The sequence below is a fragment of the Chenopodium album genome, chromosome 11 (genome assembly GCF_948465745.1).
Source record: "Chenopodium album chromosome 11, dcCheAlbu1.1, whole genome shotgun sequence".
NCBI lineage: Eukaryota > Viridiplantae > Streptophyta > Magnoliopsida > Caryophyllales > Amaranthaceae > Chenopodium > Chenopodium album.
The window spans coordinates 57,979,062-57,992,568 of NC_137844.1; the positions used below are offsets into that span (position 1 = coordinate 57,979,062).

Consider the following 13,507-nt stretch of genomic DNA (forward strand, 5'->3'; position numbering starts at 1 on the left):
CATTGTTTTTAAATTTGGGATTCCGACATTGGCATTTGGGGGTTCCGATTGGGGATGGTTGGGGTTTTTTGTGGGTTGGGGATCGTTTTTAAGGGTTTAAAGTTTCATGGGGGTAGGGAGGGTGGTTGGTGGTTTGTGCGGCGCTGGCACCGAAGGGTCTAGGCATGACGACTCTAAGGGAAGGGGGATCGAGGCTGGCTGGCGCTGGAGGGTCTGGGCGTAGGTGGTGACTGGGGGTTGGTTGACGGGTGGCTAGGGGAAAGTGTGGTGGGTGAGTTTTTTTTTTAAAATAGTTTAATTGTTAAAAAAGATAAAGGAAAATCTGATTTCAAGGATATATTAGTAATTTTGTTTTTAGTTACTTTTTTTTTTTTGAGAGAAAGCAGGGGAGTCAATTTCATTCATTTGTGGACAAATTGTCCATTAGTACATAAGGAGCAACTTCACTAGGACAACAATTTGACCAGATTTGTTCAACACCATATGAAATGAGATGAGCTAGGTGGTGTGCAACAAAATTTCCCTCCCGCTTAACATGAGACCAAGAAATAAAATCAAAGGAAGTACAAGAATGTAAAACATCATCAAGCAAAGTATCTAAATCTGAGAGATAAGTGGAGGCCTTCGACAGTCTGGAAACAATGGTGCTACTATCAGATTCAAGGATGACATTTTTGAGCTCATATTGTCTTGCTAAACGAACAGAAAACAATGTTGCTTTGCATTCAGCCAGCTCAGGGGACCAGTAGGCTTTATATCTTCGAACTCCAGCGAATAAAACCTCACCCAGGTGGTTACGGGCTACAGCACTGAGCCCCACCCAGCCTTCAACATTCAGAGTTTCATCACAGTTTAATTTGATGCAGTTTGGCGAGGGTGGTTTCCAGATTTTCGAGCTTGCATGAGGTTTAGGGGCTGTGCAACCATACATTTTGGCATTGTAATTGTTATAATCAGCAACCAGGTCGGACATTCTAAGCATGACAGCATTGTGAGATGTCTCCTTATTATTAAAAACCTTGTTGTTACGTCTCTCCCAAATCAACCAAAGGAGTGCTGCACCTTTCTGCTGGGTTTGCACACTTTCCTTGCTCCAAGCCTTAAAAAGATCTTTGAAGTCAGAGTAGTTATCCACATTTATCAGCTTCTCACAATTAGCTTCCACCCACAAATCCCGCATAGCATCACATTCGAAAAAAGCATGGTTCAGGGTCTCGCATTCTGTCAGACACTAGGGGCATTTATCCTCGTCTGTCATGTGTCTATACTTCAGCAAAGAGCGAACAGGTAGTGAGTTAGTGTAAGCCCTCCACAGTAAATGCCTCACCTTGGGGGTAGTCTCAAGCTTCCATAAGTTCACCCACGCATGATGAAAGAAGTCAAGATTGCAAGATTTGCCCAGCATATAAGCGGTCTTTACAGAGTATAAACCATTGTTGGAAAAAGCCCATGTACTGCAATCCTCCGGGTTTCACTGACTTAGAGGGATCGATATAATACACTTGATATCCCGCTCATTAAAAATGCTCTCCAAAAGATCATGATTCCAGTCCATAGTCTCCAGATCAATGAGATCGCTCACATTATTCACCAAATCAGACCTCAGTGATAGAATTTTTAACCCATTCTCGTCAGCAACCCAAGGATCCTCCCAAATATCAATGCGGCATCCATTCCCAACACGCCAAATAAGGCCCTATTTAACCAAAGCTTTAGCCCCCCATATACCCTTCCAAGAGTAGCTACAAGAGAGCCCCAAGGAGGAGTTTAGAAAATTGCCATTAGGGAAGTATTTCTTTCCCAAAACTCTGCTCAACAAAGACTCGGGGCAAGAGATGAGTCTCCAAGCCTACTTCCCAAGAATTGCTTCATTGAAGATTGCCATGTCTCGGAAGCCAAGTCCCCCCAACATTTTCGGATTGCAAAGAGAGTCCCAATTCACCCAGTGAACTTTCCGGCGGTGGCTAGAGTGACCCCAACAGAATTTGCAGTCAAGGATCTTATTTCTTCGATAACAGTAGTCGGAATTCTATAAACCCCCATAATGTAGGATGGAATCACTTGGAAAACAGATTTTATAAGGGTCTCTTTTCCGGCTTGAGAAAGAAGTTTTTCCTTCCACCCTTGCAGTTTCTTCCAAATTCTGTCTTTATGAGCACAAAACAACGTCTTCTTGGACCTCCCAATAATGGTAGGAATGCCCAAGTACTTCTATGTTCGTCCACAAATCTCATTCCTAACAACTCCAAAAGATCGTTCCTCGCTGACTCACATACGCCTTTGCTAAAAGAGACCTTCGATTTTTCATAATTAATTTTTTGTCCGGAAACTGCTTCATATTTGTTGAGAATATCAACTATCTTTGAGCATTCTCTTCGGTTGGCTCTAGCAAAAAGCAAACTATCGTCAGCAAAGAATAAATGGGAAATTACCGTACCATTCCGGCTGGCCCGAGCACCATGAATGTCACCATGCAATACAGCCTTGGAAATGAGGCGAGAGAAAGCGTCCGCAATAATGATAAATAAATACGGGCTCAGCGGATCCCCTTGTCTCAACCCTCTCGATGGTTTCACCTCCCCACATATAGCACCATTAATGACAAAAGAATAGGAGACCGTCGAGACACAACTCATGACTGTCTTCACCCAGAATTCTGCAAACCCCATCTTTAACATCAAATTCTCCAAGAAAGACCATTCCACCTGGTCATAGGCCTTGCTCATATCCAGTTTCAAAGCTATCGTCCCTTTCCTACCCTTACTCCTTTTTTTCGTAGTATGAAACAATTCCAGAGCTATAAGGGCATTGTCAGTAATCAACCTCCCTGGAACAAAAGCACTTTGATTTTCAGAAATAATATCAGGGAGAACAGACTTCAGACGCATCACAATAGCTTTCGAAGCAATTTTATACAACACATTACACAGAGCAATCGGCCTAAACTCAGTCATATTACGGGGATCTTTTACCTTAGGAATCAGTACAATATTAGTGCAATTAAATTCCGCCGGAGAAACTCGACCATGAAGAATGTTGCACATTATGGTAGTAATATCGTCCCCAATGATATGCCAGAATTTTTGATAGAAAATTGCATGAAGACCATCGGGCTCGGGAGCTTTACAGGGGTGCATTTCACAAATTGCAGAGTATATCTCCTTCTTCGTGAAAGGCCGGAGCAAGTGAGCATCATCATCATTTGAGATAGAGGGAGAAATAGCTTCCAGAATCTCATCACAGGAAGTCTCAGAGTGTGGCCTCGAGGTAAACAACTTAGAGTAGTAGTCTTGAACTATACCCTCAATATCCTCATCATCTGTGCATCATTCCCCGCTCTCACTCTGCAACCCCAAAATTGCATTCTTCCTTTTCCGCTGGGAAGCCTTATGATGAAAATACTTTGTGTTTTTGTCCCCGTCCTTTATCTCTGCCGATCTTGATCTCAAATACCAGTAGGCCTCCTGTTTATCATGCACCTTATCGAGCTTTATCTCAATTTCCGCCCCACGCCGGATATTAGAAGCAGACATTGCACCCTCCCAAACCGTCTTTAGCTCTTGCTCTAAGTCATAGATTTGTTTAATGAAATTCACAAATCGTTTCCCACTCTGGCTTCTCAAAGACCCAAGCAATCTGCCCAGCCGATCAAGCATCAAACATCCTTCAGTATCTTTCCATGTTTGTCGAACAACCTTCTCGCATTCAGTGTCTGGGAGCGATGCTGTCTCAAATTTGAAAGATTTTTTCCCTCTTTTTCTCTTCCGCTTAGGTCGCTTCTGTCTGATCAAAATAGGGGTGTGGTCAGACTTGAACCTAACAAGGTGTTCCACGTAAGTGTAACACCCCCAAATCTCCCTCTAGGGAAATACTAGTATAATACATACAATTATACCGTAGAGATAGACTTAGGCGTATTACCGCCGCGTGATTACGCAAGGCTACTCAAAATACTTAATTCAATAACAAAACTTGCAGCGGAAACTCAAATTTTTATTAATACTTATAAAAATAGTAACATTGTCATGAGTACTTAAATAAAGACGAGACCAACATTCCTAAACTAGATGAAACAAATCCCTGGACTCCCATATGCTCATTCATGACTCCACCTGAAAATAGTCAACACTGCTTACCATTACGGTAAACAGGGCAAACCAAAACAATAGGAAATACGGATTAGCAAAATATGCTAAGTATGATAAGTGCAAGATAATGTAAACTCGCTTTATTTGCAAACATGCTTTAAAATTAATTTCAATAATTAATCCAACAAATTCCAAACTCATTATTCCAAAACCGATTCCAATGATTCAATGTTCAAAATAATAGTTAATAAAACCAATTCCTTTGTTAAGAACCAATTTCTTTTAATCCAATTCCTCACCCAAGTGTGCACACCCCCCAAGCTAGTCTCCTTATATTACAAGGCTATTCTTGAGGAAAGACCCGATCATACAAAGTCCAAGGCCTTATCAATAAACCAAATCCGCATAGTGGGATTACCGACATGCTTATAAAGCATTAATAATAATAATTTAATGGTTCAATAAATCCTTTTAATATCCAGTAAATTCCAATATAATTCAAACTCCTTTTTAATAATTCCACATACTTTGAAAATCAAAACCTTTTAAATAGATACTTGAGAATAAAATCTCATATTAATAACTTTTCAAAATCAATAACTCATCCTTGAAAAACCTTTTATTTAATTCAACAAACCTTTTAAAATTAATTCCTTTATTTAAACATGATAAGTAATTCAAACCATTCAAAACATGATTTAAAAATCAATCATTCAAAATACTTTTATTAAAATCAATACCTTCAAACATAATTTATTTCAAAATCATAATTCAAATCAATTTAATTCAATCACCAATCAAATCATGTAAAACATGTTATTCAAACCAATCGCTTTCAAAGGTATCTAGCCACCTAAACGTACTTTGATCTTGCCAGAAAAACCACACAAAAAGAACCTCAAGAACCTTGATTCCGAATATCAATCAACACTTCGCACTTTCAAAGTTCAATCACGAATACACCTTGCAAATAACATAACCATAAGGTTATCACTACATAAACTCAAACCTAATGTGCATGGACTATAAAACTCTTTTAAAATAATACTTTAATATAAAATTATAGCTTTGAAATAGGTATTTGTATTTTATAAAACTAACCATGAAGAAAATAAAAGAATAGGATTAAAGAGAATTGAATTTTCGTTGGAAAGAATAGGTAGAACTTGCAGAGGTCATAACTCCTTCAATATAACTCCGAATTGGGTGATTCTTGAGCCGAACCTCAAGGATTTTTTGATAGGAACAATCTTTTGTGAAACATCAATACCTCAAAAACTGACCAGAAGTGTCCGAAAACTGGCTTCAAATAATAAAATCAGGTCATTAATATTGTCACAAAGGGATTTAATGAGGGGCCAAGTCTTGAATTTTTCGGCCGAGGCCGCCCATCCATAAATACCACAAAATACCAAACAAAGTCACCTTGCATTACTTTACCACAAATATGATGTTTAGAGTAAGAAATAAGAGAAAAATTAACAAAGCTACTATTCCAGTACAAGCATAAGCCACCCGAGCGACCCACACTACTCACACCAAAAGCATAATCAAAACCTAATCTTTGTTTAACATTTTCCGAAGCAACATTACTAATCATAGTCTCAGAAAGGAAAACAAGATTAGGGGCTAAGGAAGCACACCAATTTCGAAGTGCGCCAATGATTCGAGGATTGCCAAGCCCTCGAACGTTCCAGCAAAGGGTACTCATTGCTTTTCGAGGGGTTGGTAATGACCAACACCCTCTACTTGATTTTTACCGTCTCCGGTCATGGTAGGCTCTGTTTGCTTCACCTTCTTTATAAGAGCATTGCTTTGTTGTTCAACTGTCGCACTCCTTTTTCGATTCTCTGCCGTCATCAACTTTGGTTCTGTAGCAACCCCTTCTTTTTCTCTAAGAATAGCAGCTCTATCCTTCCTCTTCCGCCCTGTTCCTTTAGTCTTCTGGAATTCAATCCCCTGCATAGCATCGGTCTGATTCAAGGAAGGAGCTGAAATTAATTCTCTGGCCAGTGAAGCATCGTGGTGGGAGTGATCAACATTCAAATCAGCAATATGGCCTGAGGCATGAAGAGTCACAACGTTGGTCTCACCACTGTTCCCTTCGAGCAGAGAAGGAATGTTGTCAGCAAAAACATTCTTATTTGGAGCAGGGACAGAGGCAGCTTCTGTTGTTTGTTCTTGAGAGTCATCACTCTCCTGGACCACGACCTCCCTGTTTGTATCTTCAATACACCTAGGCCGTAACACCAACACTGAACTCCCCTCTGATTTTTCAGCCACTAATCGAGTCTTTCTCATAGAGTAAGCAGGAGTGTGATCAATACAATCTTCAGAAATCTTCGGGGAGTCAAAGAGTAATTTTCTCGCTGCACCCGGGGGGCCTATTTTGATCACACCAAGGTCGTTAAAGCCTTTCGTCTTGGCATCAGGGGAGACCCTCAGGTTGTCTCTCTACCTCCTCTCCTTTTCCCTTTCATTCAAATTATATTTGGTGCGTTTTCTTGGGGTAGCACGCAACCATGGACCATACTGAAAAACTAACTCGTCATCTGCAGATCTTGATAACTCCTTGGAGTGACAATCACGATCAGTGTGGTCAAGCATACCACAAAAGAAACAAAAATTAGCTAGCCTCTCGTATTTTATGTCAACCCATTTCGACAAAGTCGCATTCATAGCTAGTTTGAAACCCCTACGAAGAGGTTTCCTGATCAACATTGACCTTCATTCGGACGAACTCGCTCCATCCTAACGGATCTTCATCATCTAATTCAACAAAGCCCCCAAGCGATTCTCCTATGTCATACAGAATAGAAGCATTGCGCCTATTGAAAGGTACATTAAGCAGGCGAATCCACACAGGCGCATGAGTAAAGACAACCTCCGAGGGCTGCTCATCTCCTTGGAGTTCCTTCAGCAATAAAATTTTATCGTCGAAAAACCAAGGGCAACCTTCAATAACACGATCTTTATCATTTTTGCAAAAGAATTGGAAAACAAATAAGTTGGTTTCCACAACCCTAATTGCGACACCATCTTTCAATCTCCAAACACTTTGCAGTGTTCGTTTCATTGCTTCAGAATTGTAGGGCTTAATTGTACATAGTTTTCCAACCAAAGTCAATTTTAGTTGGATGTTTGAGTCCTCAATATTGTTATCTAGGGAATCTCCTCCTACCACTGCAACCTCATCCTCCGTAAGCTTCAATTTTTCCCATTCTTTCATCAATTCATTCGCCATATTTGATCAGATCACAGAAGAAATCAAGGAAAATCACATAAAATCGAAATCGAACGTACTACGGAACCCTAGCAGGGACTACTAAACCCTAAGCGAGGGACTTTCACGAGTATACTTATTTACTTGTTTTTAGTTACTTCGTAACTTTAGTTAGGCTTATAATTGTAGATTAATCTCATTAATGTTACCACTATGTCACCATTGAATTAATAAAACAAATAGATGATTAATAACATAAATTGGTTACCATTGAGCATTTTTTTTTTTTTTGGGTAAAACAAGTAAAAAACAAAACTTGATTGAGAGTGAATGCTGAGCGTCGATCTCATTTTGATCTGACCGTGTCACTAATCTATGCCTCCTATGTTTCCAGTTTTTGGTTTCTTCCCTCTTCAGCTTTTTCACTTCTGCGCTGCTTCCCACCTTCTCTCTCCTCCATTGAAGTGTACTCTGGATTTCCATTGAATTGGCTTCCGAGCTTTCTCTCCTCCATTGTAGCAACTTCTCAGGTAAGATGATAATTTCTTGCCTTAATTATCGAATACCAATTTCATAATCTAGGGTTCAGCTTTACACTATCGTTAATTTGAATTTGTCAGTAATTTAGTATACTCAATTTAGGGTTCTTCAACGGTGGACTATTAAATTGTTGATTACTCTTACTGAAGCTTTGAAACATTATAACGAGCGATTTTGTTGCTAGAATTTTTCTACGTTCAATATACGTTGATATTCTAAAGCTTGAAGAATTGTACGCGATTTTTCAAGCCTATGTTGATAATGAAGTCAGATTAGGTTGCTAATGTGTTGCAGGATATTGTTTATAATCTTTATATTGCTAGGAGAGAACTATGAACATGGGCTCGGGGTGCCCGGCCCTCCTGCCCTGCTATATTTCTGTTGAAATTGAAAGTAATCGGCAAAACCATTTTTTTGTTTTTAGTTTGTATTACAAATGATGCTTTGTCGAATACCTAATCCTACGACGAACAGTCTACAAAAGAATAAAGAGTCATTTTGTAGGATTTGGAGATTAGTGAATGAAAAATCATAGCATAGTATTGCTTTCATGTAGTTGATGTGTGTAAAGGCATCGGTCGAACTGGCATGTTTATATAACTGCTACTTTGGAGCCGTGGGCTTGTGACCTCTTGGGTTATCCGGGGTTTGTGATTTATTGTTCAAAGAAATGAGTTTTTCACCTGGGATTTGAGACTAGAAAGAAAGAAAACCGATGATGGTATTGAATGGCACTATAAAAGGAAGAATATAGCATCAAATTGTTATAGCTGGTTTATAGCATATTAGCGATGGGCGGTGAATTAAGTAGCTGGGATTGGAATTAGTCCATAAAAAATTATTGAGATTAGGGGCTAGGGTTAACTTCACACCAGAGGAGAGGGCTGTGCACTCACTGCTGCCATCATCCAAACACACTGAGCTGCCATAGTCGCTTGGCAGAATAGTGCAGAAAGTATTTGAAGGGAGGGTAACTGTGAATTTAAAGTGAGAGGCCGAGGATCCATGCTATGGGATTATGTTTAAGTACCTACATACATTAGTACCCAAATAATTTTGCATTTCAAAACATGCTAATTTATTAATTTATTGTCAATTCTGATGGAGCAGATTCTCTTTATACACCCTGAAAAGTTACAATTTTCCTGCAACCCGCTTTTGTTTATCTGAGACATAAAAAAGAGTGAGGTCACTTGATCAGTGATAGCTTGTGATGAAAAATTCCTATTTTGTCTTCTCTCCTTTTTTTGGTTTTTCTATCAAGTTTTGTCGGTTTGAAATGTCTGAATTGGGTGAAAGATAAAGAGTGCATTCACTAACTCAAATTCTTACATGTTCAGGTCTGACCTTCAATAATCACACAGCTGCCTTCTCACAGCAAGGACACTGTATAACCAACGATAACCATCATGGTAATGTTCTCATTGCCAGGTCCTAATATCATTTTAATTTTATCATTTACAATTTAAGCTCAGTTGCTTCCTATTGCCGTATGATCTGGGGCTCAAAGGGAGTAAAGTTTATGACTAAATGAATATCATCAGACATTTTATGATTTGTATCTCTCATTTGATGGAACATTTTATCAAGTGGCTAGCCTGCTCTATTTGCTTGGGCCTGTTGTTTACTTGCTTTCAGTGCCTAACTGCTTATTTATCTCTATAACAAAAAATGCATCTTTCAGTCTAGTAGAAAGGAAACAGTTTTAGATCTTGCCAAGTTTGTCGACAAGGGGGTACAAGTCAAGCTTACTGGTGGAAGACAAGGTATTATTCCTGCCTCTTCTCTCTAATGCAACTATGCAAGTTACTTTTTCTTATTAAGTGGTGCAATTTGATAGATGATAAATATATATAACCTTTTGTGACGATATAACTACTCCCTCTGTCCCTATTTTTTTTTTTTGCCCCTTTTGACTTTTTACGGTCTCCGAGACGCATTTTAAAACGTGTATAAATTTATTTCTATACGTGCAAAAATTATAAAAAAATTGATATTAATAAAATATAAGTAAGACAAATCTAACAAGACACTGCATGACTATATTATCTCTTGTTGATTAATGGTGATTTATGGTTAAAGTTTTAAAAGTTTGACCCATTTATTTCCGATGGGGCAAAAACTTGGGGACAGAGTTTCATTAAAATATGTGGCATAAACTGAAGTAGAATGGTCGCAAACTGGTCACTGGCCAGTAACTTGAGTCTTACTGCAAAGATGATAAAGATGAAAACTGGTTGTGCATTCTACGTGCATATATTATTTATTTTGATAAGATCTAGGGTTGACAATTTCTCTGTTGGCTCTTTATACAGCTTTACATCTGTGTGCTAGATAAATTGTATGGCTCTCTGTTTACTTCATTTATTGTGCTTCTACTGCTGATGTCATTTTCATGGCATAATTCTGTGTAAATCTAACGAGTGGCATTAAATAATCTCTAATTTTGTCACATTGGCTTGATTATGTTAAGTTCTAGGTATAATGATCTGTTATGTTTTAGGAATATTATATGCTGCATACATGCATGGCAGCTGAGACACATTGACTGGTTTGAGGAGATATTATCTGCTATATTGCCATAATTTTGTCAGAAATTTGCGTTGCTTTGTAACCTGAAATAAGTTAGCCAATAATTTTGATCATAGATGTTAGTTGATTATGGAGCCTGACTAGAGAGGGATATCTCATCGAGCACAAGTCATTGTTTGTTGCTTTGTAAAGATTGATCAATGTCTAGCTGTCTAGCTAATGTTCTTTAACTTTTCTTATAACTGCCTCTATCCTATTTGCATTGTCAAATACATATATTTTTTTGTTCTAACTGTATTGTTAAATTTTAGATGTATTGTCAAATGTAGTTATCATTACTACATATATTAACTAGTAGAATAGACCATGCCAAAGCTAATTGTCACGGAAAAGATTAAATTGTATAGTTGCTTGATTTCCACTATTCCCCAGTATTGACGATACTAAAGGAACAGAAGGAAAATTTGTAAATTGTTTACTGGGTCATTCACTTAGATAAAATGGCAGTGACCTGTTTAATTATTTGCTTTTATCTTACAGTGACTGGGACACTTAAGGGATATGACCAGTTGCTGAACCTTGTGCTGGATGAAGCTGTTGAATATCTGAGAGGTATGAACTTCATTGCTGTTTTTTAAAAATATACTTGCAAATCCCTCTCTTGTGGACTTGCCGTAGAAATTATCACATTTTTTTGTTGGTTTTTTTTGGAGAGTTGATCTAGAATTCATGGAGCGAAAAAACCATTTGTTCTATTCATCAAAAAGCTAGATCATAAATGAAAGAGCCGTATTATTGATAATTGGTAACTGCTATCTTTGGCTTATGATGCCCAAACTCGCCATATTTTCCTTACTATATGCATTTTCTTGTACTTAACAATGTAGTAATTGCACTAGTGAGTACTTAGATTTTTAGTCCCATCCCAACCTTATAATCTTGGCTTTGCCATTGGTATGATACCTAGAAAAAGATTGTAGAGAACTCTTAGTGTGTCTGAAGTGGCTTACAAGGATTCTTGAGGTTCTTATTGGCTATATGAACAATAGGTCATCATATCCTATGGGGGTAATAGTGTCCATTTCGAAGGCTCATCTCAAATTGCGATAATTTCCTGGGAGTCAATAAAGAATCTTAAGAGTAAATAAGAGTGAAGTGTTTTTGGGTATTAGAATGCTGACTGAAACTATACCAATACTCGAGACATATCAGTCATAGTCCCCCCGAAATGCTATCATTCATTCACATGCTTCTTATAGGAATACCTCAAAAATAGTTGTGGGCGAGTTTTTGGAGCTCCAAAGCAGTATAACAGGCCATTTTCTATATATGTAAATTAAACTCATGAGACTGTTAGGGATTAGTGTTAAATTGTGGCAAAATTTACAAGGATTTGTATTGGCAAGCATTTACATAACATCTGTCTGAGTCTATCTCCTTAAATCCCCGAACTCGATTATTGCCCAAAGAAGCTGCTTGACCATGATCCCTATTTCTTTGTTTATCACAATTTGTGAGTAATTGAGTTAGTTTGGTGACCCATCAACCCAAAAAAGTTTAGCTTAGTATTAGTTGATCTTGTGTCATTATCCTCGTTAATCATCACAACATTAACTCCAACCTATTTATTTTCGAATCGGAAATCATCAGTAAATACAATGATAACAAATACTTTGCATAAAATATTATAATGTTTTTAAGTTTAAAAGAATGATTAATGTGATATGTCACTGTAATTATAGCAGCAACTCTGACATCAACAGCCTTCTTTCATATTCTGCAGTCTCCTCTCCCTCCCCTCCCCTCCCCTGAGAATTTGGTAACAGGGATTATGCTATAAGATCTGGTTTCTATCACTCCCTTTTGCTCCATCTGCCACTTAAGTTTTTACTGTATTCTTTTGTCATCAACTCATCATTGGTTTTTGAGCTACATGATAGTGTGTCTTGGTTGCATTTGACACGCTGTCAATCTGGGGCATGTACATCCTTGTGATTTTTGCTGCTTGTGAACATCAATAAATATGAAAGGATGCTGTATTAATATCTGGTGACATGTTGGATGGCTTATTTATAATGATTTGGTCCCTGAACTATATCAGGATGTTCATGTATAACTTTGGTGCAATGTGACTGCAGATGCCGATGACCCATTGAAGACTACTGACCAGACTAGACGCCTTGGCTTGATTGTATGTTTCTTTTTCCAAATCTCTAAACTTTGTATTACATGCTGGGATTTTCTTCTTTAGGTGTAGATACAAAACTGGCAGTTATTGTGGCTTAGGATTCCACACGATAGTGCACGAGGAACCATAGGCCTCAGATGGCTTTGGACTTTGGAGGATTTTAAAAATGAATATTTAGTGATTGTCCATCTCAATTGGTGTAAAACTTAAGAAATGGTATCCTTAGAGAAGACAAAATTACTTTTATGCATAGTATTTACTTATTTTAGAATATTGTCTATTATATATCTACATTCACTACATATATAGGCCCAGCCTTGACAATTATTAGCTTTGATCTTTCTAAGATAAAACTTCATAATGTAGTTGAATTATGTGTTGATTTGAAGTGCATTTTTGTTGCAGGTTTGTAGAGGAACAGCCGTAATGCTGGTTTCTCCTACTGATGGCACTGATGAGATTGCAAACCCTTTTGTTCAGCCGGATGGTGCATAAGTCATGTTAGGCAATATGGAACCTATTAACATGGTTAGGTGTTATGTAGTCTTGGACATATTTCTAAATGTAATGCTTGTTAGCTTAAAAGATGCATCCTAAAAAATTAAAAATATTTGTACGAGAAGTCACAAGTTACAATCCATCTTTTTCTTGGCAAATGAAGTATATTGCTAGTATGCTACTCTGAATTGTTTGACAATGAATACAGGTCATGATTATTATCACCTACTTCATGGTAGATTCTGACTGGTGCCGGTTACTCTCTTATCATTTACTCTTATCTTCTACATTTCGTAGATAGGCTTTATTCATGAATTTCAATTCCTTCGTATTATGAAGATGCATGATTTTAAGGTAATAACTTATTACAAATATAATCAGGGCACAAGCGCACACACTGACGCACAACCAGGTTCAATATGACAATATGTATACATA

The 13,507-nt window shown here is 37.9% G+C and overlaps 2 protein-coding genes across 2 annotated transcripts; one reads left to right on the forward strand and one right to left on the reverse strand.

Annotated features, from left to right (window-relative positions):
* Window positions 1–397: 397 nt before the first annotated feature.
* On the reverse strand, window positions 398–1,180 carry LOC145566979 (uncharacterized). Its single transcript, XM_081626224.1, has one exon. It carries the CDS (start codon window positions 1,178–1,180, stop codon window positions 398–400), a length of 783 nt encoding a protein of 260 aa, XP_081482350.1.
* A 6,507-nt stretch (window positions 1,181–7,687) lies between these two features.
* Window positions 7,688–13,307, forward strand: LOC145569401 (sm-like protein LSM7). The gene is made up of 6 exons (XM_081628749.1): window positions 7,688–7,841; window positions 9,192–9,263; window positions 9,536–9,617; window positions 10,924–10,995; window positions 12,522–12,574; window positions 12,977–13,307. Exons 2-6 carry the CDS (start codon window positions 9,261–9,263, stop codon window positions 13,064–13,066), a joined length of 300 nt encoding a protein of 99 aa, XP_081484875.1. The 5' UTR covers window positions 7,688–7,841; window positions 9,192–9,260; the 3' UTR covers window positions 13,067–13,307.
* Window positions 13,308–13,507: the final 200 nt, after the last annotated feature.